Source organism: Gadus morhua, chromosome 17 (genome assembly GCF_902167405.1).
Source record: "Gadus morhua chromosome 17, gadMor3.0, whole genome shotgun sequence".
NCBI lineage: Eukaryota > Metazoa > Chordata > Actinopteri > Gadiformes > Gadidae > Gadus > Gadus morhua.
Window position 1 is genome coordinate 18504483 of NC_044064.1, and position 25128 is coordinate 18529610.

General features: G+C 45.3%; 2 protein-coding genes across 3 annotated transcripts; both read left to right on the forward strand.

The window, feature by feature from the left end:
* Nucleotides 1-3925: 3925 nt before the first annotated feature.
* On the forward strand, nt 3926-13785 carry cops8 (COP9 signalosome subunit 8). 2 transcript variants are annotated; one of them, XM_030338460.1, is made up of 7 exons: nt 3926-4100; nt 4886-4956; nt 5040-5088; nt 5540-5672; nt 11863-11970; nt 12299-12361; nt 13271-13785. In XM_030338460.1, exons 1-7 carry the CDS (start codon nt 4029-4031, stop codon nt 13348-13350), a joined length of 576 nt encoding a protein of 191 aa, XP_030194320.1. In that variant the 5' UTR covers nt 3926-4028; the 3' UTR covers nt 13351-13785. The 2 variants fall into 2 exon arrangements, with proteins under 2 accessions (XP_030194320.1, XP_030194321.1); XM_030338461.1 differs by lacking the exons at nt 4886-4956; nt 5040-5088 and having other exon boundaries at nt 3943-4100.
* LOC115529619 (E3 ubiquitin-protein ligase TRIM63) lies at nt 5679-9873 on the forward strand. Its single transcript, XM_075074167.1, has one exon. The coding sequence runs from the start codon at nt 8382-8384 to the stop codon at nt 9420-9422; it is 1041 nt and encodes a 346-aa protein (XP_074930268.1). The 5' UTR covers nt 5679-8381; the 3' UTR covers nt 9423-9873.
* Nucleotides 13786-25128: the final 11343 nt, after the last annotated feature.

The following is a 25128-nucleotide window of genomic DNA, read 5'->3' on the forward strand; positions in this document are numbered from 1 at the left end:
CACCTAAATCAGCCCGTCAGGACTGAGTTATTTCTGGAAGGCTCTGTGAGAACTCAGCCTCAAGGGTGTGTGGGGGGGGGGGGGATTCTTTGATCATTTGGAGAGCGTGCACAATATTTTTATAATTCACTCCTTATTTTATTTCATTAACCAAAATTATTTCACCTCAGCGCTCCGTGAAGTTGCTACACATGCATGGGTGGTGGGTGTGTGTGACTGTTTGTGTGTGTGTGTGTGTTTGTGTGTGTGTGTGTGTGTGTGTGTGTGTGTGTGTGTGTGTGTGTGTGTGTGTGTGTGTGTGTGTGTGTGTGTGTGTTTGTCTGTGTGTGTGTGTGTGTGTGTGTGTTTGTCTGTGTGTGTGTGTGTGTGTGTGTGTGTGTGTGTGTGTGTGTGTGTGTGTGTGTGTGTGTGTGTGTGTGTGTGTGTGTGTGTACTGCTCTGCATATTCATGAAACAGAGCATAGCAGAATGATTACTTCGGCAGCCAATGAGGAAAAAGTATCAGCTGTCACACTGACTTCCTTCTGGAGAAGCAATAGTTAGATATGGGTTGAGACTTTGAATGTATGTGGGGTGTGTGTGTGTGTGTGTGTGTGTGTGTGCGTGTGTGTATGTGTGTGTGCATGTGTGTGTGTGTGTGCGCGCGCGTGTGTGTGTGTGTGTGCAAATCACGTGTGTGCAAAATATTTTTTTATCAATTTTGTTTATATATATATGTATATACTGTATGTACATGTATATATATATTATATATTCCATATATACAGTATATATATTCCATATATATATATATTATTTATAGATTCATATATGTAGAATATATATATAGATATATATGTCTATATTTAGTTACTAAAAATAAAACCCATGCATTCACTGCATTCATAAATACTTTGTCCTTTTGGAAAGAACTTGAAAACAATGAGCTACCTACCCGGCACCAAACCACAGAATAAACGATCAGAGATCCCAGATCCAATCAGGATGATACATCATGACATGGCTGAGCAGAAGTCAGTTAGCTCCGTCCGTGTCAAACTAATAGCAGCTAATGAAGAGCAGGGACGAGAGAGCGGACATGGATCAAAGAGAATCCTTTGAAGGCTGCGCTCCCTCCAGTTTGCTCCAGAACACAGCCATGCTCTCTCGGGTAGCCAAGAGTTGGCATATAGTAGGCACATTATCTATCTTGTTTACCAAACAAAGTATTGGTCAAGAAAGTAGACGAAGGAGGCACTTGAAGTCTCCGTAGAGAATAGTCTGGTCTTTCCATCATCTGTTAGGTCTTTCTTACCTTTGCCTATTGTGTCATCTCGTTTTGATTTCAATTAATTTAATTATTTTCAATTCCGAACTATACATTCTTCTCAACTGCCTCTCAAAGCATTATAAATCAGAAACAACTAACACCAAGATAAAGTCGAATCAATCAAAAGTATATTTAGTTCGGCAACCAGTCCCCGGAGACCAGTAAAATCGATATATTGGACATTTATTTCAAGCTAACCAGACTGCCGGAAGGACACGCTCATGAAGTATATGGACATGGAGCAGAGCAGGGGGGAACCATATGGTGGTGCACAGCTCCACGGAGGCTAAGGGGGCACAAACATCCTCATCTCCACAACCTCTCGGGAGCCATCTATCCCTCTCCCTCTGTCCCCCCTTGCAAGAGAAATGTATGTCTATTATGAATCAGGCCGATGCATTATTAATGAGAGGTAGCTCACTTAAGCTGCAATAAGCCGCTCAGATGACGAGCCGGACATCCTTGAGGGCTCTTGTGCTTGGGCTCCTGGGGAGAGAGGTACGTTATTCACCGCCATTAGACTCTGGATGTACAGGGATCAAAGCCGTGCTCTCGCGTGTCATGTAAATAACAATACATTTAAAAGAGCTTCCCACCAACCTTATTTTTTCATATTTTTCTATTTGTTTGTAAAGATATGCGTAAGTTTGTGTCTTGCCAGCCGTAAATGTCATCCTGACTACTTGAACCTTAAGCTTCAAGGCGAATTTAAATGGGTTATTCTTCTTTTAAAAAGCATTTCATGAAAAGGTTGGAGGCATTTCTACATTGCATCTCTATCTCTCTTTCTCTCTCTCTCTATTTCTCTAACTCTCTCTCTCTCCTTCCCTCCCTCCCTCTCCCTCTTTCTCTCTGTCTCTGTCTCTGTCTCTGTCTCTGTCTCTCTCTCTCTCTCTCTCTCTCTCTCTCTCTCTCTCTCTCTCTCTCTCTCTCTCTCTCTCTCTCTCTCTCTCTCTCTCTCTCTCTCTCTCTCTCTCTCTCTCTCTCTCTCTCAGAACAAACACATGTAACAACCTCTTCTATTATTCTACACAGTCTACAATGGTCCAGACCTGTAGCACAGCGCCTGAGAGGCGCTGTGCTTGAAGCGCTCAGTTGAGGCAGAGCCCGGGGCAGCAGATAACGTCACCAGCAGCTCGTGTGAGTTCTGTTCTGGGCGACTCTGCACGGCTGCATGTCCCGAGGACAGAGAGAAGAGGCAACCACACTGCTAGCAAGAGTTACAGTTTTGCCCTTGCTGTTTATTAGGTCAACTATAGTAGTCTGAGTTCTTTACAGTTTTTCTCAATCGTTTCAACAAGTTTTCTGAAACTATAGCTCAATTTCTCAAAACTCGAAATACAAAACTGAAAAGAGTTGAACAGAGCAGATGAAACACTGCATTCAAAACCATGTTCTCTATTCTCAAAACTGATTCTTTCCAACGATAAACACAGCTATCATAAGAATATCTATTAGAGACCATGTTACATATTCAAATGAATACAGTTGTTTAGAAATAGCTTCCTTTTTAAAAGTTTAATCGGTTGCAATTATATGGTACAAACAGTGTAAAGACTGTTGCCATATTGTAATACAATACTGTGAATATATCATATAAATATTACATTGACACGATCGTATCAGAATAGGATAAAATGCATATTTGTCTATCCAATGCGCGCCAATTGGCTAAACTCACAATCCCATCCTCCCAGGGTCATACTGTACACCTATAGTTGATACTGTAACATTGTTGGAGTTCTGAGAATACACCAATGTTACCTATTTTGGCAAAACTCACAGTACAGTAATAAGTAAAATGAAAAACCCATACAGAAAGAAAATGTTTACACAGGAAATATTTAGGTAACAAAGCAAATATTTATTTGTTACTGTTAAACAGTAAAATGTTCAGCTGACTGCAAAAAAAGCTTTTCGTAGCAGAAACAGAAACAAAAACTAAAAATAAGAATATAAATGTTGCTAAACAGATCTAGATGTAAATCGGTGTGTATCCCACTTCCACTTCTGATCCTGATCAGACCAGAGGAGCTCATACAACACAGTAGAGCTCACCTTAGGCCTCTTTTATGCTCACACACAGGATTGAAGTGTTTTGCCAGTTGATTTTTAACATGTGAGAAGTTAGTGGGACATTTGAAAATTGGGTGTGTTGAAGGCCAGCGTTTTCCAAGTGAACCAAGTGGGCTAAATTATGAGATTTAGGCTTAGACTTTTGCAAAAATGTGATTTAGAATTTCTATATATGTGCAAACAATGGAATTGTGCTTAGAGTTTAGCAGTCTGGAGTCTTGTAGCTGATAAACAAGCTTCAAGATTTCAGAATTGGGTTCATAGCAAATTTTTTGTGTGTGAAAAACTGTAAAAACAATCTACACAATTTTATACATTGGCATATGTAGCATTACCTCATGAAGCCAAAACATATAAAAACAGTATTTTGATGGTCTTTTTTTGGGGAAAGAATCTGTTTTGAGGAGAGAGAACATGGATTTGAGTGCAGTGTTTCATTTTGCAAGAGATATGGAAAATGGGAAAGAGGCCATGTTTGTAGTGGGGGGGAAGAAGAGAGCAGAAAACACGCTCTGATCGCGTGGTGTGGCCAGTAGGGGGTTGCACCACAGAAACGCGCTCTAACCTCACCTTCCTGTCCCACCAACGAGGAAGAGAGCGGAGCACAACAGTAAAGCTCAACTAAGCTAAGCTAGGCGTCATCATGCCTGCTGCGGTGATTATGGAGGAAAACTACGATAAACTATTGGAGCAGTGTGAAACTCAAGAGCTTGAGGTGAGTTTCTCTTCCGGGTTTCAACAATTTATCTGTTAATACAGCCGTTAAAACGGTGTATACCTAGCCACAGTGGACTAAATGGCTACGATAAAACCGGCTAACGTTAGCCTAATGTGATGATAACTTAAACAGTAAGGACAGGTTGTAACAGTACGGTGTGCTATCAAACTACAAGGACAAGTTGTGACATTAAGGTTGGTTATCATACATTAAGGACAGGTTTTAACAGTATGGTGTGTGTGATCATACAATAAGTACAGGTTGTAACCGTAAGGTGTGCTATCATTCCAGCACACCTTTTCTATTTTTTGATAATTCGCCTGACTGTTACAACCTTTCCTTAGGTATGATAACACACCTTACTGTTATACAAGCTGCTCACAAACGTATTGAGAACGAAGTCTTCAGTCAGAGGCTCCTCAGTTCGCTGCAGTAAGGTTACTAGAGGTAATTCCTACAGCAATAGACCCTATAATAATCCCCTCTGTGCCAGTAGAGGAGATTCCTCCTTTATTTATTCATCTTTCATTTGCACATAGATGGAAATATCTTGCCCAGAAGCATATATTCTATAATTACTCTATTTTGATCTAAGATAGTAGTTTTTCAATTTATAATATAAATACTTTCTAAATCTGTGGTCTATATTTTTGCCTAGTTCATTCTTGGTGTTTTTGTCAGTTAGGTGTGTTCTTCTTTGTCGTTTATGTGAATTGGTGCTACAACACTTACATTTTCCTATTGGGATTAATGATATAATCTTTCCATCAATATCTTAACAGGCTCCGGGGGGCATAGCAACACCTCAAGTGTACGCTCAGTTGCTGTCCCTCTATTTACTGCATAACGACATGTGAGTAGACATTATAGTTATGGATTAGATGAAGAGTAGCATCTTAGCAGGTGCCTTAATTAACGTTGGTTGTTTTCTCTTAGGAACAATGCCAGATACCTCTGGAAGAGGATACCACAGGTCATTAAGTCGGTAAGACCGATTCAACCTGGATAATCTATCCCAAAATACACGGCTAATGATTATTGAAACATTTCAAATATTAAATTCCCCCCAAAAAAATATTTCCATTTTAATTCCAATGTGGAACTCACTATTTCTAACTGAAAATTGCTTTCTTATATCACACTTGTAGTTTACTAGTACTGTTTGGTTATTTTTGGTTATTTGCGATTTGGTCAGCTGAACACATGAATTTACCAAATTGAAATGAAAGTCTGTTGCAAATGGGATATGTTATATCATGTTTTATGTCAAAATAAATATATAGTAGTTGGGACTAACTGGTGGAAGGATCTGTATTAATTATTTTGGGATTTGTTTGAGTGGGAGTGAAACGGCCAATTTGGTGTTACCTATGTTACCTAAATGTAAGCCTAAGCTCATTTGATGAGTTTTAATGTTGCGTTCCTCTTGTAAACAGGCAAACCCTGAGCTAGCAGCTATGTGGGCCGTCGGTCAGAGGATTTGGCAGCGAGACTTCCCCGGCGTCTACACGGCCATCGCTGCCTTCCAGTGGTCAGAAAACATCCTTCCAGTCATGGAGTCCCTGAGAGGTACACCATCAACAACTGACTGTCAATACACACAAACTACACCGCGGCTGACCAAAGTATTAGCTTTTACAGCCATTACCCCATACAAAAAAATATATTGAAGCTATAAATAGTATAAAGTAACGCAGTCGCAATTATAATCTTTATAGCTAAAGATATGATGCCTATACGCACGGTTGAAAAACAGGCGCAAGCGAGCGAATGAGGGCCATGGCCTGTGTGAAAATATGTTTCCCCGAACATTATTCCCTCAGCTCTTCAGCAGTTGTTTTCATCTTTGTTATCTTATTATACAATGTTCAGTATACTTCCTCTAAATGTTTGAGAGACATTTGAAACAAGGTGTTTGATGTGATGGGGATCACAGCAGTTCTTTGCATATTCTTTTAATTATTCAGTGTTTAAGTAAAGCCATGTTGGTTCTGTTGAATGTTTATCACCTTTTAGTTCTGCTAATAAATAAATATTATATTACATAAACATAATTATTACCTTCTGGCTACTTATTGAGAATACTCTTACAACTGTAAATTAAACATTATTATGATTAATTATCTTGATGATAATCTATCAATATAAAGTATCATATCCACTTTTGATATCGTATCGTCCAGCGCTGGGGTATTGGTTTGACTTTATGACCACTGACCAGCAGACGTCAGGCTCCAAAGCCTGGTTGACTTTAATCAAACAGGGTATAGTGTATGTTTTTACAGCAGTTATTGATTTTTACTTCATACATTCACATTCATTCTAGTTAAAGAATTCATTACTTTGAAATAGTATTGAATAAATGTTTTGGTCTATTAAAAAGTACAAATTAGTTGCATGCGAAACCCATTGACTCACTTGAACCAAAGTCCCCTTGAACAAAATCTAGATTATTTTAACAATTACTAACTTTGAATAATAATATTAATTACTCTTGTATATTGTATGTCTGGCCCGAATACATAAATTCAAGCTTTGAATAATCAACAAAAAGACTTGCGATGCGTTTTCATGTTTTTATCAACTGATCGTTTTTCGTTGTAATTTCTACAGTATTTCGATAACACAAAAAGCTTCAATATCACGTTGGATTTCTGCGTGGACGTCGGTCAGAGTCCGACTCGGCTCTGGGGGAGCTTCAGTGCAGCCCAAAGGTTTCCAAAGACACACAAGTTCCACAGTATGAGAATAGGCCTACCTCTGATTATCACACGTGGCACGACTAGCGCTTATCACACGCAGATAGATCTCACTGGCACTGTTGGATGGACTGGGGGATGGATCGCCATAAGAGGAACAACATCACTGTTTGTTCTACACAGGTTTTCGATATATTTATCGAAGTTATCATTAGTAGGTAAAGCTTTTCTGTATATTTAGCCTAATTTAAACATTGAAATAGCTGCTAAATATGTTCATTATAAAGATCCTTCTAAAATCATATACCCCCCCTTATCGTAAACTATATGGATGCAATTGAGCAGTGGGAGCGACACCATAGGTAAGAAAACCTGGGGAGAACCCTAGAACATTTATTTCATATCATTAGGGTGCCAACCTCAAGTGCATGGCACCCTTTTCACAGTGTATCTGGATAACTATTTTTGTTGGAATTATATATTTTATTCAAGTTTTGAAATCTCTTCACCCTATTTGTAGGAGCAGGGCTTCTGAGAATTTGGTACCATTCCGCCAATAGGGGGCGCTGTAATTCACGGTCAAAGTTAAAGGTTAAATTACCCCCACCACCCCGATGCATAACAGATTCAGAAGCATGGTGTACATGCCTTATTTGGCATGCTGACCCTTTTTGCCTCTTGGACCCAAAATGTCGGTGTAGGTAATTTTTTTTTATCTGTACAGTGAACATTTCCCAAAGTCTTCAAAAAGTTGTTCTAAATAACCACATCCCGAAATTAAACACAATATGGTACACATTATCAATAGACATGTCTGATCTTAAATTTAAAAGGGATTTTTGATTGTGTTTACAATTATTAAAAAACGTAAAAAGCATTTAATACTTTCTTTTGTTTTGATTATGTAAACTAAAAAAAAACAATATCAGAGTTTTCGTACTTAGCAATACATTGAAGGTTATATTGGAATAGTTCCGCTATAAATAGATGAAGACATTTGTAGGTTCGACAAGAAAGCGTTTTATTACGTTACAAAATATCAGTGTTGAAACTCAACAACAACAGCAACAGCAAGGCACGGGTGTGCGGCCGTGTTTATCCACTGGTCAACATTCCCTGGGGGGTCGCTGCATCATGGACACGCTGGTCACGCAGACCTTGTTTATCGCTCCAGAGTCTCGACTTATGCTCACCCAGTGAGCTTCATCACTGGGTCAGCCGACATGGCGCAGCGCTGTAACATGTGACACCAGCAGGGGCCAGGTTTCCCCGAAAAGATCCCTGGCCAGGCGGCCGGGAGGAATGTGTGCCCTGGTCTGGAAGTGTCGGGTGTCACTGCCTCTGCAGGGTCACTATAAAGGACGTGGTAGCTGCTAGCTCCTAGCCAGAACCCTAAGCAAGCACGTTGAGAGTGACCGCAACACAGCATTAATCTCTACCCGCCTTCCACTCTCTACTGGAGGGCAAGGAGACGAGACCTTTTTGCTGCTGAACAGATATTCGTAGAACCACCGAAGAAAGAAAGAAGTATCTTTTATCGGGACGTGGTGCAAGGAAGAGTCCTTTCAGCATTTCAGTCATGGATGTCCAGAGGACTGGGTCGGTGGTCCGTCCCCCCAGCCCCATGGAGAGCCTTGAGAAGCAGCTTAGCTGCCCCATTTGCTTGGAAATGTTCACCAAGCCGGTAGTCATCCTGCCTTGCCAGCACAACCTGTGCCGTAGTTGTGCCAGCGATCTTTATGACTCGCGCAACCCCTACCGCTTCTCCGGTGGCGTCTTCCGCTGCCCCACCTGCCGCTTCGAGGTGGTGCTGGACCGCCACGGCGTGCACGGACTCCAACGCAACCTCCTAGTGGAGAACATCATCGACATCTACAAGCAGCAGCAGGAGGGCAGCAACACCGGCGGCAGCGGGAACCCGGAGCCGTCCCTGAAGCCCAAGGAGTCCAAGGAGCCCCTGTGTCAGGAGCACGAGGACGAGAGGATCAACATCTACTGCATCACCTGCCAGGTGCCAACCTGCTCCATGTGCAAGGTGTTCGGCCAGCACAAGGACTGCGAGGTGTCGCCGCTGTCCAGCGTCTACCAGACCCAGAAGGCTGAGCTCAGCAACGCCATCGACACGCTGGTCTCCAGCAACGGGCGTCTGCAGGCCCTGCTCCACCAGATGGAGGACTCCTGCCGGGCCGTGCAGGAGAACTCCCAGCGTGCCAAGCAGGGCCTGGCCGAGCACTTCGACCTGCTCTATGCCGTGCTGGAGGAACGCAAGGGCCTGATGCTGGAGCAGATCGGGACAGAGCAGGACCAGAAGGTGGCGGCCCTGAGGGCCCTGGCCCAGCGCTACGGCGAGCGGCTGCTGGCCAGCTCGGAGCTCACGGACACCGCCGTGAGGGCCCTGGAGCAGGGCGGCGCCGCCGAGTTCCTCCTGGCCTCCAAGGGCCTCATATTGCGGACCAAGGACGCGGCCAAGGGCTCCCTGGGCGAGGAGAGGCCTGAGCCAGGGTTTGAGAAGATGGACCACTTTACCCTGTCCACGGAACACGTGGAGGCGGTCCTCTCTAAGATGGACTTCGGACTGCCTGAGGAGGATGAGTTTGAGGATGCAGAGGAGGAGGAGTAGGGCGTATTTAGTGATGGACTTTTGAATAACGAATGTGATTTTGCAGGTTTCTTGACCTCAATGTTATGGCAGGGACTCCAGTTGCAATAGGAGATGGTGCAGGAAAGTCTGTTGGTTGTTATTTTTGGCATTGGTTAACCGATATGTTAAGTCAAATGTGAGCGCAATCGTATTGTTTTACTGCTGTTTTCTCATTTTTATACTTTTATACTACTACAACACATTTATACTGATATTCCTCAACATGATTTTGTGTGTTAGTTCGTACATTTTGTTTACATTGTGCATCTTCATAATGTGTAGTTAACATGAATAGTAGTTTCACTCTCATGCTGTTTGAATGCATCTGCTTTATGTTTCATAATTTTCCACATAATTGTTTGCAGTAAATGCATGTACCAGGATAAGAATCCACCTGAGAGCTGAAAATAAACCTAATATAAAGTAGAAACTGTGTCCTGGTCTTCCCTTTGGCTTACACTGATTTTATCATTGATGCGATCGAATATACAATGCAAAGAGGTTATCGTCGAGAAGTGATTCTGATCTCTTTCTCTTGGACTAACAGAGGTTCTCCCTGATAGCTTTTGATCTCTCTTAGCAAGAGATGGGTTTTAAAACAAACAAAACAAACACAAAGGCGAGAGCCTGGCTGTTGCCTTTGCTTGTGAAGCACAGTGAGGTGGTGGGATGGGACTATTTTTAAAAGCGAGATGGTGAGAAAACGATAGCCCTGAAATAGCCCTCCACTGAAGGGCAGGCTGGGTCCTGTTTCCGACCATAATCCCACCCCCAAGCCCGCACCCCTCCCCAATCGTCGCACACCAACTTGCTCAGCAGCTTCTTCCCATCTGGGGCCTGGTGGGGTGGAGGAGGAGGCGGAGGTGGTGGTGGTGGGCCAGGCATGTCTATCCATGCTCCCCAATACGAGTCATCTTTGAACAGCACCCCGATGGGTCAAGAAGTCGGTGGTATAAATACACGCTTGACTGTGGACATAAAAAGATCCAACCCCTCCCCCAACCACTCTTAAGGTGACCTGCTTGGCCTGGTTTGGATGGAAAGCTGCTGATGCACGCCTGTTGAAATCAGATGGGGGGCCATACTCGCGCCTCTGTACAGCTGCTGTTGCTGTAATGAGGTCATTTTACAAATCGCTCACGTTAAGTAGTACAAAAGGAAAGTTGTGTGATGGCATCAACCTCGGTGTCTCCCATGTTTGCCCCTTCCCTCCAGATAACACGGCACACCCTACAGAACCACATTCAGTGGAAACATAAAGGCCAACCTTGATGACCTCTAGTTATCTGCTGCTGCCATTTGTTATTACTCACCATGGAGTGGGTATGTTCTCTTTCAAAAATGACCTAACCCCCCAAACTCAACGCTCTACCATGGAAAAGGGTTCGGTGGTGGCGGTAGTATGTTGCCAAAAGTGGGCTGTGTGGCGGGGGGGGGGTTCTTGGAACAAATTCTTTGGCCTTCTGAGGCAGCTGCCTTCCCTCATCGCCCACACTTGTTATTGTTACTGCTGCTTCCTCTGCAACACACACACACACACACACACACACACACACACACACACACACACACACACACACACACACACACACACACACACACACACACACCCCCAAGCAGTTGCTAGGCTATGAAACGGGGGAAGGCCGAAGCCCGAGGGGGCGGAGTGGTTTTCCTACATGGTCACAGTCGGAGCAGGTCGGCGGGTTTCCGTGCGTTCATCAGCAGGCGCTGCGGTATCACAGCAGGAGGGTGTTTTAGATGGCGGGGCGGGGCCGCTGACAGGAGGAGGCAGATACAGTCGCTAGCGTCTCCACAGCTCTGCTCGCTCTACAGGCCGCTGGCTGTGGGACAAGCTGTGTGTAGAATAGGGACCTTAGTGTCATGGACCTGGTAAGCAGTTGGGACAGTAGGAAAGTGACGGGATTTGTATAATTGGCCAATACCCTGAATGCCTTTCATAGCTACTTCGATCAACATCCACAATCCTTCGTATTTGTCTTCCAAGACTTCTCTTTGTGAATCATATTCACCGCCTGGTTCACGCAATGTAGATTCAAAAAGTTTTCAAAAAAGATTATAAAATACGATTTATGTTAATTACTTACCTTAATTGATATGCAATAATTTCTGGTTTTATTATAGCTTTTATCAAAAAGGATTTATCACATGCCACAAATAATTCAGGGATAGGTCAGGGGAGCTCACGAATGTCGATGGGTGGAACTAGTGATGCTGATCGCTGAAAACATCTGTGGTCCGTCCAAAGTGTATGCATACTGTGTGCAACAGTAGTACATCGTAAGGGTAGCTGCAGTATGTACCACAAGTTAAAATAATTATTTAGTGGTTTGGAGGGCAGCCTATGCATGTGTTATGTGTTTCCCATGCACCTCATGCAGTGTGCTTGTGCCTCCAGAGGGTACGCGTCAGCGGGCGTACGGCCTGGTGGCCCAGGCCTACACCTCCATAGCAGCTCAGGACTTCGCCGCCTTCGTGGGATACTCAGTGGATGAAGCCGTGAAGGGTACGTCTGAAACATGCTACAACTTATGGAGAAGCTATGACTGCATGAGTCGTAGCATTGATTTGGTGTTATTTTCTAGACAATGTTATTTTCTACACAACTGCATTATGTGTTCATTCATAACTGAGGTGTTCAGTAAGTTAGATTTTTTTATATTTTATAGTACTTGACTACCACCTTTTGAAATACACAAAATCCAGGTTTGAGCAGGGAAGGGAATCTTGCTCATAGATGCCTACATGGAGGCTTTGAAGACGGAACCTTTTCTACAATATCCCTGATTAGTGTTACTAGTAACAGTGTTTTGCGTGTGTCCGCTCCATTGCAGGCGTGGTGAGCCAGGGTTGGCAGGCCGACCCCAACACCAGGATGGTAATGCCCCAGAAGCCAGGTAGGTGGCACTGTTGCTCTTCTTCTCCATACCCTCCTGTTCTTTGCACCAGATGTGGCCCCGGCATTGGACCTCTGTCTTTGTCTGGCTCGGTTCGCTGACACCCACCTCGGGATGTCCAGCTTGGGAATGTTTTTTTCCCTCGTGACTGACTCATTCGCTTTTCTAAGTTTTCATCTGGAAACTTTTTATCCTCCACTTTTTTAGGGGGGGATTGGATCTGAACCCATCCTCTTCCCCCTCATCAATTTGCTGTCATCACCCCCGCCCACCGGGCTCGTACCGGGTTTTTTCCATCAGTTGGAATCCCCTCTCTTCCTTCAGCTCGATCCATCTCTCCCTCTTTCTCCCCCCCATACCCTCTGATAGTGCAGTGTGCAGAACGTCCATCCATCCACCTCGTAGGATAAAGAGAAAGATTTATTTACTCGCGCAAACATAAGAGGGCTGGATAGGTGGGAGACCTGCGGTCGGACCTCTGTAATCAGTCCACCTTGTTGTCCAGGCATCTGCCGCGTACATACACGGCAACACAATCAACAGAACGGAGCGGAGGAGCTTCACTGTGTGTCTCTGAACCAGCCTGAGGGGAGACGGCTCCTCGACCTGGTTCTGAATACAGGGGCTACCCTCACTCTCTACAATACATTTTTCTTCTGGGCGGAAGTCAACATGGTGTCCGTGTCGCAATAGAACATGCTGTGTATATATCACAATATGACAACACATTAATGCAACACAGCACCAAGTTTAATTCACATGTTAAGGAGGCAGATGAAATTAACATACACGGATCAGTGCTGCCCACCGGCCGGGAGGGCAGCACTGATCAGCGGGAGCTACGACACGATGTCGGAGAGCTTCTGGCTCTCTCTCTCTCATCCTCCTCCTCCTCTCTTCCTCCTGCAGACCCTCCCCCTGTATCGCTGGTTCCCAACGAGCAGCAGCTTGCCCGGCTGACCGACTACGTGGCCTTCCTGGAGAACTGACAAAGCTTTAGCGCCTTCTTCTCTTGATCCACCACCACCACCACCACCACCAGCACCACTAGGTTGTGGAGGGGGTGGTGGCCCACTTGGCGAGGTGAGGGGCCCCTCTTGGTGGCCCCCTTAGCAACTGCTTTCAAGGCTGTGAGCAGGAGGTGAACCAGACCAGACCTGAGTGTGGATCCTTTAAGACGCTCTGCCGTGGTTGCGTGTGCCGACACTCTTCATCACATAATGTGTATGCATTATTCATCCATTAAACGTCCTGTTCTTAGCACTTAAGAACTCCCAGTGTTCCCACAGCTTGCGCTAGGTGGAGGTTGTGGTTGAGGACCTCTTGAGGGCCACACGGGGGGCAATTGATTGGACCATCTGTTGCCCTTGTGTTCTTTGTTTATGTTTACGCCTGGTGAATAAATATTCTCATGTCTCAGATGATACATTTGTTTAATTTAAAGAATTTAAACATTTATTTAAATGTGATTTGTTTGTGATAATATGTGTGACATGGTTGGGCTCACTTCTGTATGTTGGACATTTTTTTAAATGTCCTTCTTGGTTCAATAAGATCATCGTTTATTGTAGAGTAATATTGCGACTAGAAGGCTAATTGGAAGGAAACATAATCGGTGTGTTGTGGGTGGGTGGGTATACATCTGTTGGTCTTGAATGTCGGGCTGCTTAGCATGTGCTTAAAATAGTGCACTGCATTGACCAACAAGCACAACTATAATTGAAGATCTTCTGAACTGTGTAAACTGTCTGGAAGTATAATAGTACAAAAATAGCAGTTAGTATGCGTTGCCCTGTGTTCCCGTCAGGCCTGGTTCACATCTGGTGAGTCAGAATACGCCAAAGAGAACCGTTAGCCCATTCATGTGAAAATGATCAGAAACGTTTGAGGAGCCTAACAGAGAACCAGACTGGGAGAGCTCCCCACAACCTCAGCGGTCTTCAAGGAGGTCCTCACCCTGGAACACAACCGTGTCAGCTCAATGAAGGTATGTTCACAGAGGAGATGGTTCGCTGTTTCACCTCTTGCCAAAATGCACAAGTTCACATAAACGGTTCTGTGTCTGGCAACTCATAGTGCACACACTAGCCCACCCTGTCTACATCCTGTCAGTTGTTTATACTTGCCCCTTGCATCTAAATTACAGATGGATTCTGTTCCAGTTTATTCTTCACCACCCCCCCCCCCCCCCCCATACACAGTGATAGCACGATGTGCCGTTCTAAACATAGCAACCCCACAGAGTGTTTGTGTCCCTGCTGTTAGCGTAAACACGTGTTGATTTGCATGAGTCCATGTGTTGAACGAGCGCCAGAGTGTGTATGCATTGAGGAACATCGAGGTCACTGTCCCCCTAGTGGTCAGTATGTGAAATACAGCCGGCCTTGACGAACGTCTACTTGATTAAGATGTGATTGGTTTACAGCCCTGTTCACTACGAGGAGGAGTGGGTCCCCAAACACGCATACACACGCACACTTTTTTTTGTTTTTTTCACCTGTTGATTTTGGTAGCTCTGTTTTAGCCTTATACATCCGCAATGTTCTTATCCGTCTTCTGATGGATCTCTTGGTTGTGTATTCAGGATGAGCGTGTGTTGCTTGTATTTCTGTCTGGCGGCTGTAGCGTGTGGGTTCTGCTCAGTGACAGCAATCTTCTAGAACAGAACGCCGTGGCAGTTAACTCACTCCGGGTTTAGTTTCCTCACTCTCCGCGAGGAGACGCCTGCCACAATTAACGATGATTTACAGATACAACTTGAATGACAAAAATAAATCCTTTTAATTGCTGAGTCTAAGCTATAATAAGCAGTTGAAAACAGCACATGGCTGGGTAGGTGGATCCTACATCCTCCACACAGATGTTCACACCCCCCATATCCCAGTGTCCCAGTCCATGCCACTGAGGTGCTGGGGCCGGAGGCGGCCGTGCTTCCAGTACACGCGCCATTTCATGCAGCACCATAGGTTAGGTCAATAAAAAATGCCCCAGTCTGCCCATCACAAAAAATTACAGGTTTGAATCGCATTGATTTTTAATTCTTTTGAACACTACTACTACTTTGTTACTTAAGGTTAATTCATATGAAGGTCATTAAGGGTTAGGCATTTTTCTCAAGGACTGCAGCTAGGCTACAGACAATTGGGATCAAACCCTAGCCCTGGTCCACTACCCAGACGTTTTGGACGCTTCAATATTTCCCCTAAATTGCATGCATCATTGTTTTATATTTGTTGCATAGGCCTACATTTAACGGCATGAGGCAGCTTAATTTACAAGTGCATTTGAAATACACTACAATTGACTGCATGAATTAAACACAAATTCGTCTTTCCATTAACACATATCTGAAAATGTTCAATATTCCTTTCGGGTGACAGGAAGTTTGCTCTCTCTGTCTATTTCTCTCTCTCTTCACATCCGGGGGGAGTATTGTTTCCAACAAGGAGGGTGGAGTCAGATGGCTTTAGCAGGCAGTAATGGAGTAGGTATTGAGACATGGTTTGAACCAAGAAACATCTCTGCTCTAACTGGCGGAAGACCAGTAGAGGGCAGGCTCTGCTGAAACGTGCAAGACTTTCAAGTTGAGTCTCTATAAATAGTTTTGTAGGACATGGAAGGTTTTGCTTGTTATTACTCTATGAACATATGCCATTGATGAAGCCTGCATGCAAAATAAACCTGCACTTGTGTGTTCATGTGTGAGTGTGTGCGGTGTTTGTATTTGTGTTTGTGCGGGCCAAACATACACTCTCCTGGTTCTTGTCTCAGGTGTTTGGCTGTAATTCTTCATTAACAGCAGTAAAAGCGTTGACACATCCACGGTGAAATCGTTTCCATGTGGACCGCCGAGTCATTACAGCCATGAGAGAAAACCCGGAGGGGATGCGGGTGTGGGAAAAGTGGATGATGAGAAAGGAAAAGTGGGAGGAGGGAAGGAGGGAGGGCCCCGAAGGAGAGAAGCAGTAGTGGAAAAGGAGGAGAAGGGGGGTGACAAATTCCAAGAAGACGAGCCATTATCTAAACGGAAGGAAGGGCGGAAGAGAGACAGAGGAGGAGACGTGCGTGGTACAATCGCCACGATATGAGATCATTCGCCTGTTTTCACTAGGTAGCCCAGCATATCTGGTGTGTGTGTGTGTGTGTGTGTGTGTCAAGCACCTGCTGAAACTGACTGCTGTCTATTCTAAAATGACTATGAACTGAAGTTCACCTTATATTTCTAGCTGCAGCTTCAGACCATAGACGGTAAAGGATTTGGCATAGCAGAAGTTTGGAGGCTAAGTCTGTAGACCTGTGCCGTATGTCGTTAAAGTGTTTAACGTTCAGTGGGCTCTGTGGTGGAAGCTGTGTCAGAGATTTCCTGCAGTCCTTGAACAGGTTTTAACAAGATTCTTTGTTTGAAATGAACCCTGGCTTTAACAAAGAGGCACATCTGTATGTTGAAGAAGACTGTTTTTTCTTTTGTGCACAGATGGACGTAATTCTAAAAAGATTTGGATTTTTTGTTCTTCCCACAATTTGAGAAGGATATTTGTTTTAGATGCAGCTGTTTTTCCACAGCACATGGTCCTCAATTAGTATCAATATTTTTTTTCCCTCTCTCGTGGAAGATAATACATTGTTTGACAATGTATAATATGTAAGTGTAACCAAACTGAAGGAAATGTCACTTGACATTGAATGCGTAAACTAGTTGGAGTCCTTTGGCATTAGGGGCTTTGAGAGGGGAGAGCCAATGAAGTCATGAGTCAAATGTTCCTTCGTCGAAAACCACTCAGGAACTCTGCTTGCTTTATGACACTCATTAAATCATAAATTCATTAATTCCTCCATTGCTTGCTTCCTTCCTTCGTCCAGTCGAAAGAAGTTCAATATCCCACCTTAACTGGATCATACTTTTTAATCCATCAATAATTCCTTTGTGTGTGCGTTTGCTTGCTTACTGTTGATGTCGTTCCTGTCGTCAGTTTAGCCAGGGAGTACAAACCGATGTGTGGAGTGTGTTGGATAAACCTTTTGGTTGTCTAGGCTGAAGCCTTATTGAACACAGACCCAGGTTCTCTCTCTCCCCGCCCGCGGACAGCGCCGGTGTCTCTATGTTTCTCACTGCACTCCCCTTCCCCGTGTCTGACCCCTTCACCTTCCTGTGCACGTGTTTCCAATCTATACCGTGTGTCTTTGAAGTTTGTGAAGTGATTGTTTGGTTTGGAGCGTTGCAGAAATGCTTGGTCACGCATGCTAGCGACGGTCATGAGAGGTTTCCCCTTGGAAGTCGGCATAAAATACAGTACGGAGACACACTGGCGCGCACACGCATGCAGCATTGACACTGACGAGTGTCAGTGAGAGAAATAGAGAGAGAAAGCAGAGGGAGATAAATAGATCAGAGACAGAGAGAGAGCAGAGAGAGGGATCAAAGGGGTCCTACTACACTGTGAAGGTGATCCTTAAAGTGGCAGAATATGAGGATGTAGAGAGATAATCCTGGACAGGTGGACTCGTGGATGGGCACGTTTTATTTTGGAGGAATTCTCGTTCAGATATTTGTTAATGGACGATGTAGCTACAGTATAACTGACATCCTTTTAGCCTGAGTAGCCTTATTCTAGATAGGTATCTCTGAATAATGCTGCAAGAATGACTCCTTTTAAATGTGTACTTGTGCAATAAAAGCTCTGATAATAAAGACTAGGTAAGCTGCTGTCTACTGCCCAACATGAACCACCATAGCTGCTCTTGCTGACTAGTTTGATCTCCACTGTTTGATTCACAACCAAACAGCATCAGACACTCAGGTACATTCGCTCTGTTACTCAATCAGCTTTCTCGATGCAAGTGGAATATACTTAAAAAGTGACAAACTAATTCAGTTTGACAGAGGTTAGGATTGCTGTGAAATCCAACTGTTCCATCCATGACAAGGTTCCCCGCTCTCGCTGAGTCTGAGCAGAATACGCTGACACCCATTACAATTTATTATACAATAAAGACCTCAATCCAATAAAAACAAAAGTGTTCCACTGCCATAATGCACTACTTGGACATAAGCCCGACATTAATATCTGGGAAAAACAAATAGTTATTTCCATGATCTTTTCTCCGCATATCAATCTCTTATCTTTTATTGCTTGTGTTGATCCACACTTGTCTCATCGTTGAGCCGGTCTGGCTTGGGAGCAACAGCAGGCGTTATGGACGTCATTGTTCTACTTTGACACCATGTGACGGCTGGTGATGTGAACCAGATGTTCCACCTGGCCCACTGGTACTGGGCTCAGCTGTCCTCCTCTACTAGCACAGACACCGCTACATGTCTGCTGCTACTAGCGCTACATCAGTGAAAGTGGAGAAAGAAAGAAATATGTAAATGCAAAGGCAGAGAGACATGGGTTAGGCTGAATGGATGGTCATGGTTTAGGGATTTGAAACAAAAGGTAATCAAACAGAATATAGCTGGATAATGGTTCCTCAAGACGTTTTCCAAAGGGTTGAAAAAGGCTTCCAGTGTATGCATGTTCGGGTGTGGGGCGTTGCAGTCTATCGTAGCTGGTATTGGGCTCGAGGTGGGGAGAATCCTCCAAGGAAATGCCAGACTATTACAGGGTCACACACGCACGCACACATAAACATGCACACGGGCGCGCATGCATGCACACACAAATGCACACACAGGCACAAAGAATTGCGTGTGGGCAGTGGCACGCATACAAATTCACACGGACACACACACATGCATGCACTTATGCACACATAAATACAGACACATACACAAAGAATTGCACGTATACACACACACACGCACAAAGAATTGCACGTATGCACACACACATGCACACACACACACATGCACGCAGGAAATCAATCCCAAGTCTCCAGCCAGCAGTGTTTTTCTGTGCACCTGAGCAGCAGCAACAATAACAGCAAAATTAAAAGATAATCAATTCCTCATAACAAATATGCTCTTCCCCTATCTGAAAGTCATTTTTTCTCCTCGTGTCGGGTTCCTTTCAGAACATGTCTGGGATTTATGGGGAAGGGTATGTTCAGTCCAGTCGAAGGTCATGGAAAGGTAATTCAGAGGTCCTGCTTTCTTTTAGTAAACCATCTCTGGCATGGCTGAGCTGCAAAGCCGTTTTTTGACCAGCTCTTCCAGGAACACTGTGGCACCACTTGGTAAAGTCAACATCGAATGGGTTAACCACGATGTTGTATATCACACAGGTTTTATAGACTGACAGCTCCTTATCTGACATGTCCAAGGATTCGTTCCTGCTTCATCAGTCACCATGAGAGAAGTTCAACCTTTAAAATGTTTACAGAACAGAACCAGCAGCCGAATTTATGGACTGCCGGAGGAGGGGGGAACACTGGGAACACTTCAGGAGCTCAGTACAACCAAACTATTCAGCAGCACGCTCCTGCCAAACCCTGTTCATTTGATTAGGGACGTTTAACAGTTTACATTCTCCAAACCTAGTAGGAAGGGGAAGAACCTCGGGGGGCTCGCAGGGAGGAGGAGCGCAAGAATACATAAAAATGATAACTGCAATATAGTCATCTTTTGACTTTACCTGCAACTGGTTGCCCAAACCATGGAGACACTGTTGCTGTAAGCTGTTTAGACGGTCAACCATGGCTTTATATATTATGAGCCCGAAATCGGCCTCGGGCTCATAATTACATTTAATGTGTCGGACCGGGCCGGGCTCGGACACAACGTGCCGGGTCGGGCTTGATTTTCTGTCACTCTGCCGTCTGTTCATAGCTAATGGCTGCGCTATGCAGTAAGCAGGAGCCCTGGCTGTGGAGCAGCCTGGAGGGTGGGGTTATCCCCTCAAGTCTAGGCTACGAGAACCAACGAACCCGCTCAGTCGTATGTCTCATTTCCACTGATCAGTCCGCTACTGTTCTTTGCGGTACAGTGCGGTCCGTTCGGTTGTATTGGCGTTTCCGTAGCGCTGCGGAGACCGTGGCCGGGCTGCGGAGACCGTGGCCGGGCTGCGGAGCCTGCGGCCGGACAGGGCTGAATTGTTTGCTACTCTGACCATTCTGTTTGATATTGTGAAAAGGATGTTAGTGAATGATTCAGAGCATGAAGCATTTTAAATGGTATTACTTTTGGTCTTGTGTCTTAATTTTTCTTAAAACAATTGTAGCTGAAAATAAACATAGCCAAATTACAACCAATAGCTTCAGTCATTGCGGGCAAAAATAGGCCCAATTCTAGGCCCAGATTTTTTTATTTAGTTTTTCAAATCAAGAGTAGGCCTGGTTTGACTAATTGGCTTTTGAATCCTTTCCTTCTGCCCTTTTAGTCCAAGACATGCTGCCCACCAGCTTTCAAAGTACAAGGTTGCCACTTGTGGATTTGTACCAATTCACATAATTATTCCTCCCTGCTATTTTGTAGTTAGCAACTTGAAACAACTTGAGTCTCACATACTTATGCCACCGTACACCACTAACTGTGCAAGCACGCCAATGGCAACCAAGCACTCAGTCCTTCCTCCCTCACTTTAAAAACCACCAGCCGCCACTGGTAAACAATGTTTAAAACAGACCCCAGAAAATTATTATTAGTAGAATTTCGAATTGCAGTGACTGAATGTCATTCAGCAGCACAACCACCTGAGGACTGATTGGCCTGCAATCAGCACACAGCCAATCAGAGAGCTCCTGCTCGCTCATTGGAAAAGCAGCAGTGGTGTAGGCCAACTGTGAACGTACCTGAACACACAAATGGTCTTATTGGAGGATTTAGGATAAAATTCAGGGAGCAAGGGAAGGAGCAGGGGTCTCATTTATAAAACTGTGCGTGGGATCGTTACTAAAAATGTGCGTACGCCCAGAAGCCAAGTTTTGCGTGCGCCAAAAAATATTCGGATTTATAAAACACTGCGTACGCACACCTGTACGCAATCTTTGCTTTATAAATCACATACTGACTACAATTGTGCGCAGCTGAATCAGCTTCACGTTCCGCCCTCTACACGCCCCTTTTTAACCATAAATGGTCAATGCAAATGACCTCATGAATGCGATCTGCATATAAAACAGACTCGGATGCCGGTATTATGTCTTGTTGGAAACAATGGCAGAAGTACTGAGAAAATCAAAAAAGCGAAATTTCACGGAGGTTGAAGTGGAGACACTTGTGGGTGAGATGGAGGACCGAAAGGTAGTTTTGTTCGGCGGTCACGGGATTGGGATCGCCAACCACAAAAAGCAGAGTGAGTGGCAACATGTTGCTGCAGCAGCATACCTGCCAACATTTGACTAGCAAAATCCGGGAGATTTCGGCGGCGGGGGACGGGGCCGGTGGTGGGGAGCATGGATGACAGAGGTGGTTACAAATGTTGGTTTTAAGGGATGTTGTGCATATAAGTAGCTATTTATAGACAACATATTCATCATGTAGTCTTCAGTATATAAATAAATACATAACTGTATTCATTAACAAAAAACGTATTTTTTATGTATCATTATGTATGTATTCACAATGAATTCATTGACAATCACTTATTTATTAACTAACTATTACAATAACTTATCAATTCATGACACAACAAAATCATTCTCATGAACATAACAGAAACAATTAGTGTTTCATGCACAAGTCTTAAAACTACTACTGTTTTGTTTATTAACCAACATTTTTTTTTATGTATTATTATTTATGTATTCACAATCACTTATTAATTATAATAACAACTAACTTTTGCAATAACTTATTTTCAATTCATTACATTGTATACAATACAATAATACAATAAAATAATTCATGAGAGCTCAGCCTGGAGCACTTGTTCCTGCTCGTTTTGTCCCTTAGTGATGAAACCCGTTATCGCCTGAGTGCCCTTTTGTGCCCCGGCAGCACGGACATGTTTCAGGGACTTTAAATGTTGACGGACGTCATTTTTACCGCCGTGCCCTATATTAAAATCAACCCGACACGCTTTACAAAAAGCGTGACTATTGTCCAGGTGACTATTTGATATTGAATCATACTCTTTGGTCCATTCCGACTTAAAAGTACACATATATTTAATCTTCTTCGATGGTACACCCGCTTCTGCCATTTTTATACAACCATTTACGGAGTTTGCTCCGCCATGTTTTTTTTTTTTTAGCTCTGCGCTCTTGAGAAGTGACCATAGACGTGATCTGATTGGCTACAGCCTGTGCTGTCGTATTTGCTGCAAATGCATTTGATTGGCTGACGCTTGCGTTGCCTCTCATGCTTGCGTTTGATACATGATCTGGCAACTTTAGAACATTCAACACACATTTTGATTTGATTATAAATAAAATAAGTTTGGACATCGTGAAATACGGGAGTTAACCGGGAGAAATGACAAAACGGGAGGGCGGCGGGAGATGGATCAGAAAACGGGAGAAACCCGGGAAAAACGGGAGAGTTGGCAGCTCTGTGCAGCAGTGAACTCTGTCAGTAGCACGGAGCGCACTGTCCCAGAATTAAAAAAAGAAGTGGTCTGACAGAGAGTTACATATTTTTATGTAGCCTACCAATAAATCGTTATGGTCCCTAAATACCCTCTCCCTCCGAATCCTGCCATTTGCATGGTCCGCCAGAAGTGCCATATGGTGCAGCATTACCACGGCGCTCACCTCTGTATTTATAGGGTTACGGTAATAAGACGAGAACGCCTTGGATAATCAGTTTGTAATCACCCACGTAAAATGTTCTTGAACATAACCCCTTTTTAATGCCTGATTTGTCATGAAAAGCATCAAGAGTAACGGACAACGATTGTGATGAGTAGTGTGGCTTGGTTTTTCACACTTGATTTAATTGACATTTGATTATGTGTTTACAGTCTCATCTCATCTCATTTTCGTCCGCTTATCCGGGTTCGGGTCGCGGGGGGAGCAGCTCAAGCAGGGGGCCCCAGACTTCCCCTTCCCGGGCCACATTGACCAGCTCTGACGGGGGGATCCCGAGGCGTTCCCAGGCCAGTGTTGAGATATAATCTCTCCACCTAGTCCTGGGTCTTCCCCGAGGTCTCCTCCCCACTGGACGTGCCTGAAACACCTCCCAAGGAAGGCGCCCAGTGGGCATCCTTACCAGATGCCCGAACCACCTCAGCTGACTCCTTTCTAAGTAAAGGAGCAGCGGCTCTAATCCGAGTTCCTCACGGATGGCTGAGCTTCTCATCCTATCCCTAAGGGAGACGCCAGCCACCCTTCTGAGAAAACTCATCTCGGCCGCTTGTACCCGCGATCTCGTCCTTTCGGTCATCACCCAGCCCTCATGACCATAGGTGAGGATAGGAACGAAGATCGACCGGTAGATCGAGAGCTTTGCCTTGCGGCTCAGCTCTCTTTTCGTTGCAACGGTGCGGTAAAGCGAACGCAATACCGCCCCCGCTGCTCCGATTCTCCGGCCAATCTCACGCTCCATAGTACCCTCACTCGCGAACAAGACCCCGAGGTACTTGAACTCCTTCACTTGGGCTAAGGATTACAGGTGTTTACAGTGTCACATAAAAATATTATGTTATTGACACATGTTGGACAGATGCTCTATTCCATGCAGTCGCGCCGTCAGTGGACAGTATTGTGGCGACTCCTACCCCCCGGGGAGTCTGGGTAATGGGGTATTCATAATGTTGTTTGGGGAAAAGGGGTTTTATTGTCTTTAGATAACTTGTTTATGTTATTAGGTTAAGTGGGGTTAACGGGTTTGGGGTTCTTTATTGTTTGTGTGTTAATTGTGATGTGTAGTGTGATCGGGACCATTAGTGAGAGTGTTGTGTGTGTTGGTCAGGTGTGCCGTGTTTTCTGTTGTGTGTTTGAATAAAGGCAGCTCTCGGGGTCGTGCGGTGTATTGAGGCACGAGAGTTGCGCCGCCATTTAAACCTGGGCTCCCGTCTCGTCCTTCCCGCGCTGCTCGCCACATTGGTGTCAGAAGTGGGATGTGGCCTGCGCACGCGCAGAGGGATTAGAGCTTCGCGGTCGAGCCCACGGACAACAACGCACCCTGCGCTATGGGAGTGCAGCGCCCCCCTGTGGCCACGACCGGAAGGGCCGGAGAACCAGCAGCTGCCCACCGCCCCCTGGTGGCAAGGACAGCGGTTAGGCTGCCGAAGTTCTCCGGCGTAACGCAGCTGGAGCCATACCTGGCCCAGTTCCGGCTGGCGGCGTGGCACAACGGCTGGGGTGCCGAGGAGGCGGTTGTCCACCTGGCTCTGGCGTTGGAGGGGACGGCAGCAAGGGTGCTGCTTGACCTGGACCAAGCGGACCAGCAAGACCTTCAGGCCCTGATCCGAGCACTGGAGAGGCGGTTGGGTGAACGGGTCTCCCGCAACGAGAGCAAGCAGTTGCTGGCTTCTCACCGCCGCAGGGAGGAGGAGAGCCTGGGCGTCTACGCTGCTGACGTTCAGCTCTTGACCCGACGCAGCTACCCGGAATTCTCCGCGGCTACACGGGAGGCCCTGGCGCTCCACGCTTTCCTGCGGGGACTGCAGCCGGAGAGTCTGGGGCAGCATGTCCGCCTCACCGAGCCCCATACCCTCGATGCGGCTCTGGACCAGGCGGAACGGGCTGAGGAGGAGCTCTGCCGCCGTGCATCCGTGGACGCGGCTGGGGCAGCAGCCGCCCCGGCACAAAGAATGTGGAGGTCAAGTCCAGGCAGCGGAAGGGCCGGATCCGGACGGCCACCCTTCCCGCCACCGAGACGGCTGAGGCTTCCCTTGCGCAGTGTCGGCAGCTGGGGCTGGTCGAGGACTGCGGGTGGACGGGGC

What these genes read in the sequence shown, in the direction of transcription:
- cops8 (XM_030338460.1), top strand. Translation starts at nt 4,029, where the DNA reads ATGCCTGCTGCGGTGATTATGGAGGAAAACTACGATAAACTATTGGAG. An exon ending in GTGAAACTCAAGAGCTTGAG is followed by an intron (nt 4,101 to 4,885) that starts GTGAGTTTCTCT and finishes ATATCTTAACAG; the next exon opens with GCTCCGGGGGGCATAGCAAC. An exon ending in TATTTACTGCATAACGACAT is followed by an intron (nt 4,957 to 5,039) that starts GTGAGTAGACAT and finishes GTTTTCTCTTAG; the next exon opens with GAACAATGCCAGATACCTCT.
- LOC115529619 (XM_075074167.1), top strand. Translation starts at nt 8,382, where the DNA reads ATGGATGTCCAGAGGACTGGGTCGGTGGTCCGTCCCCCCAGCCCCATG.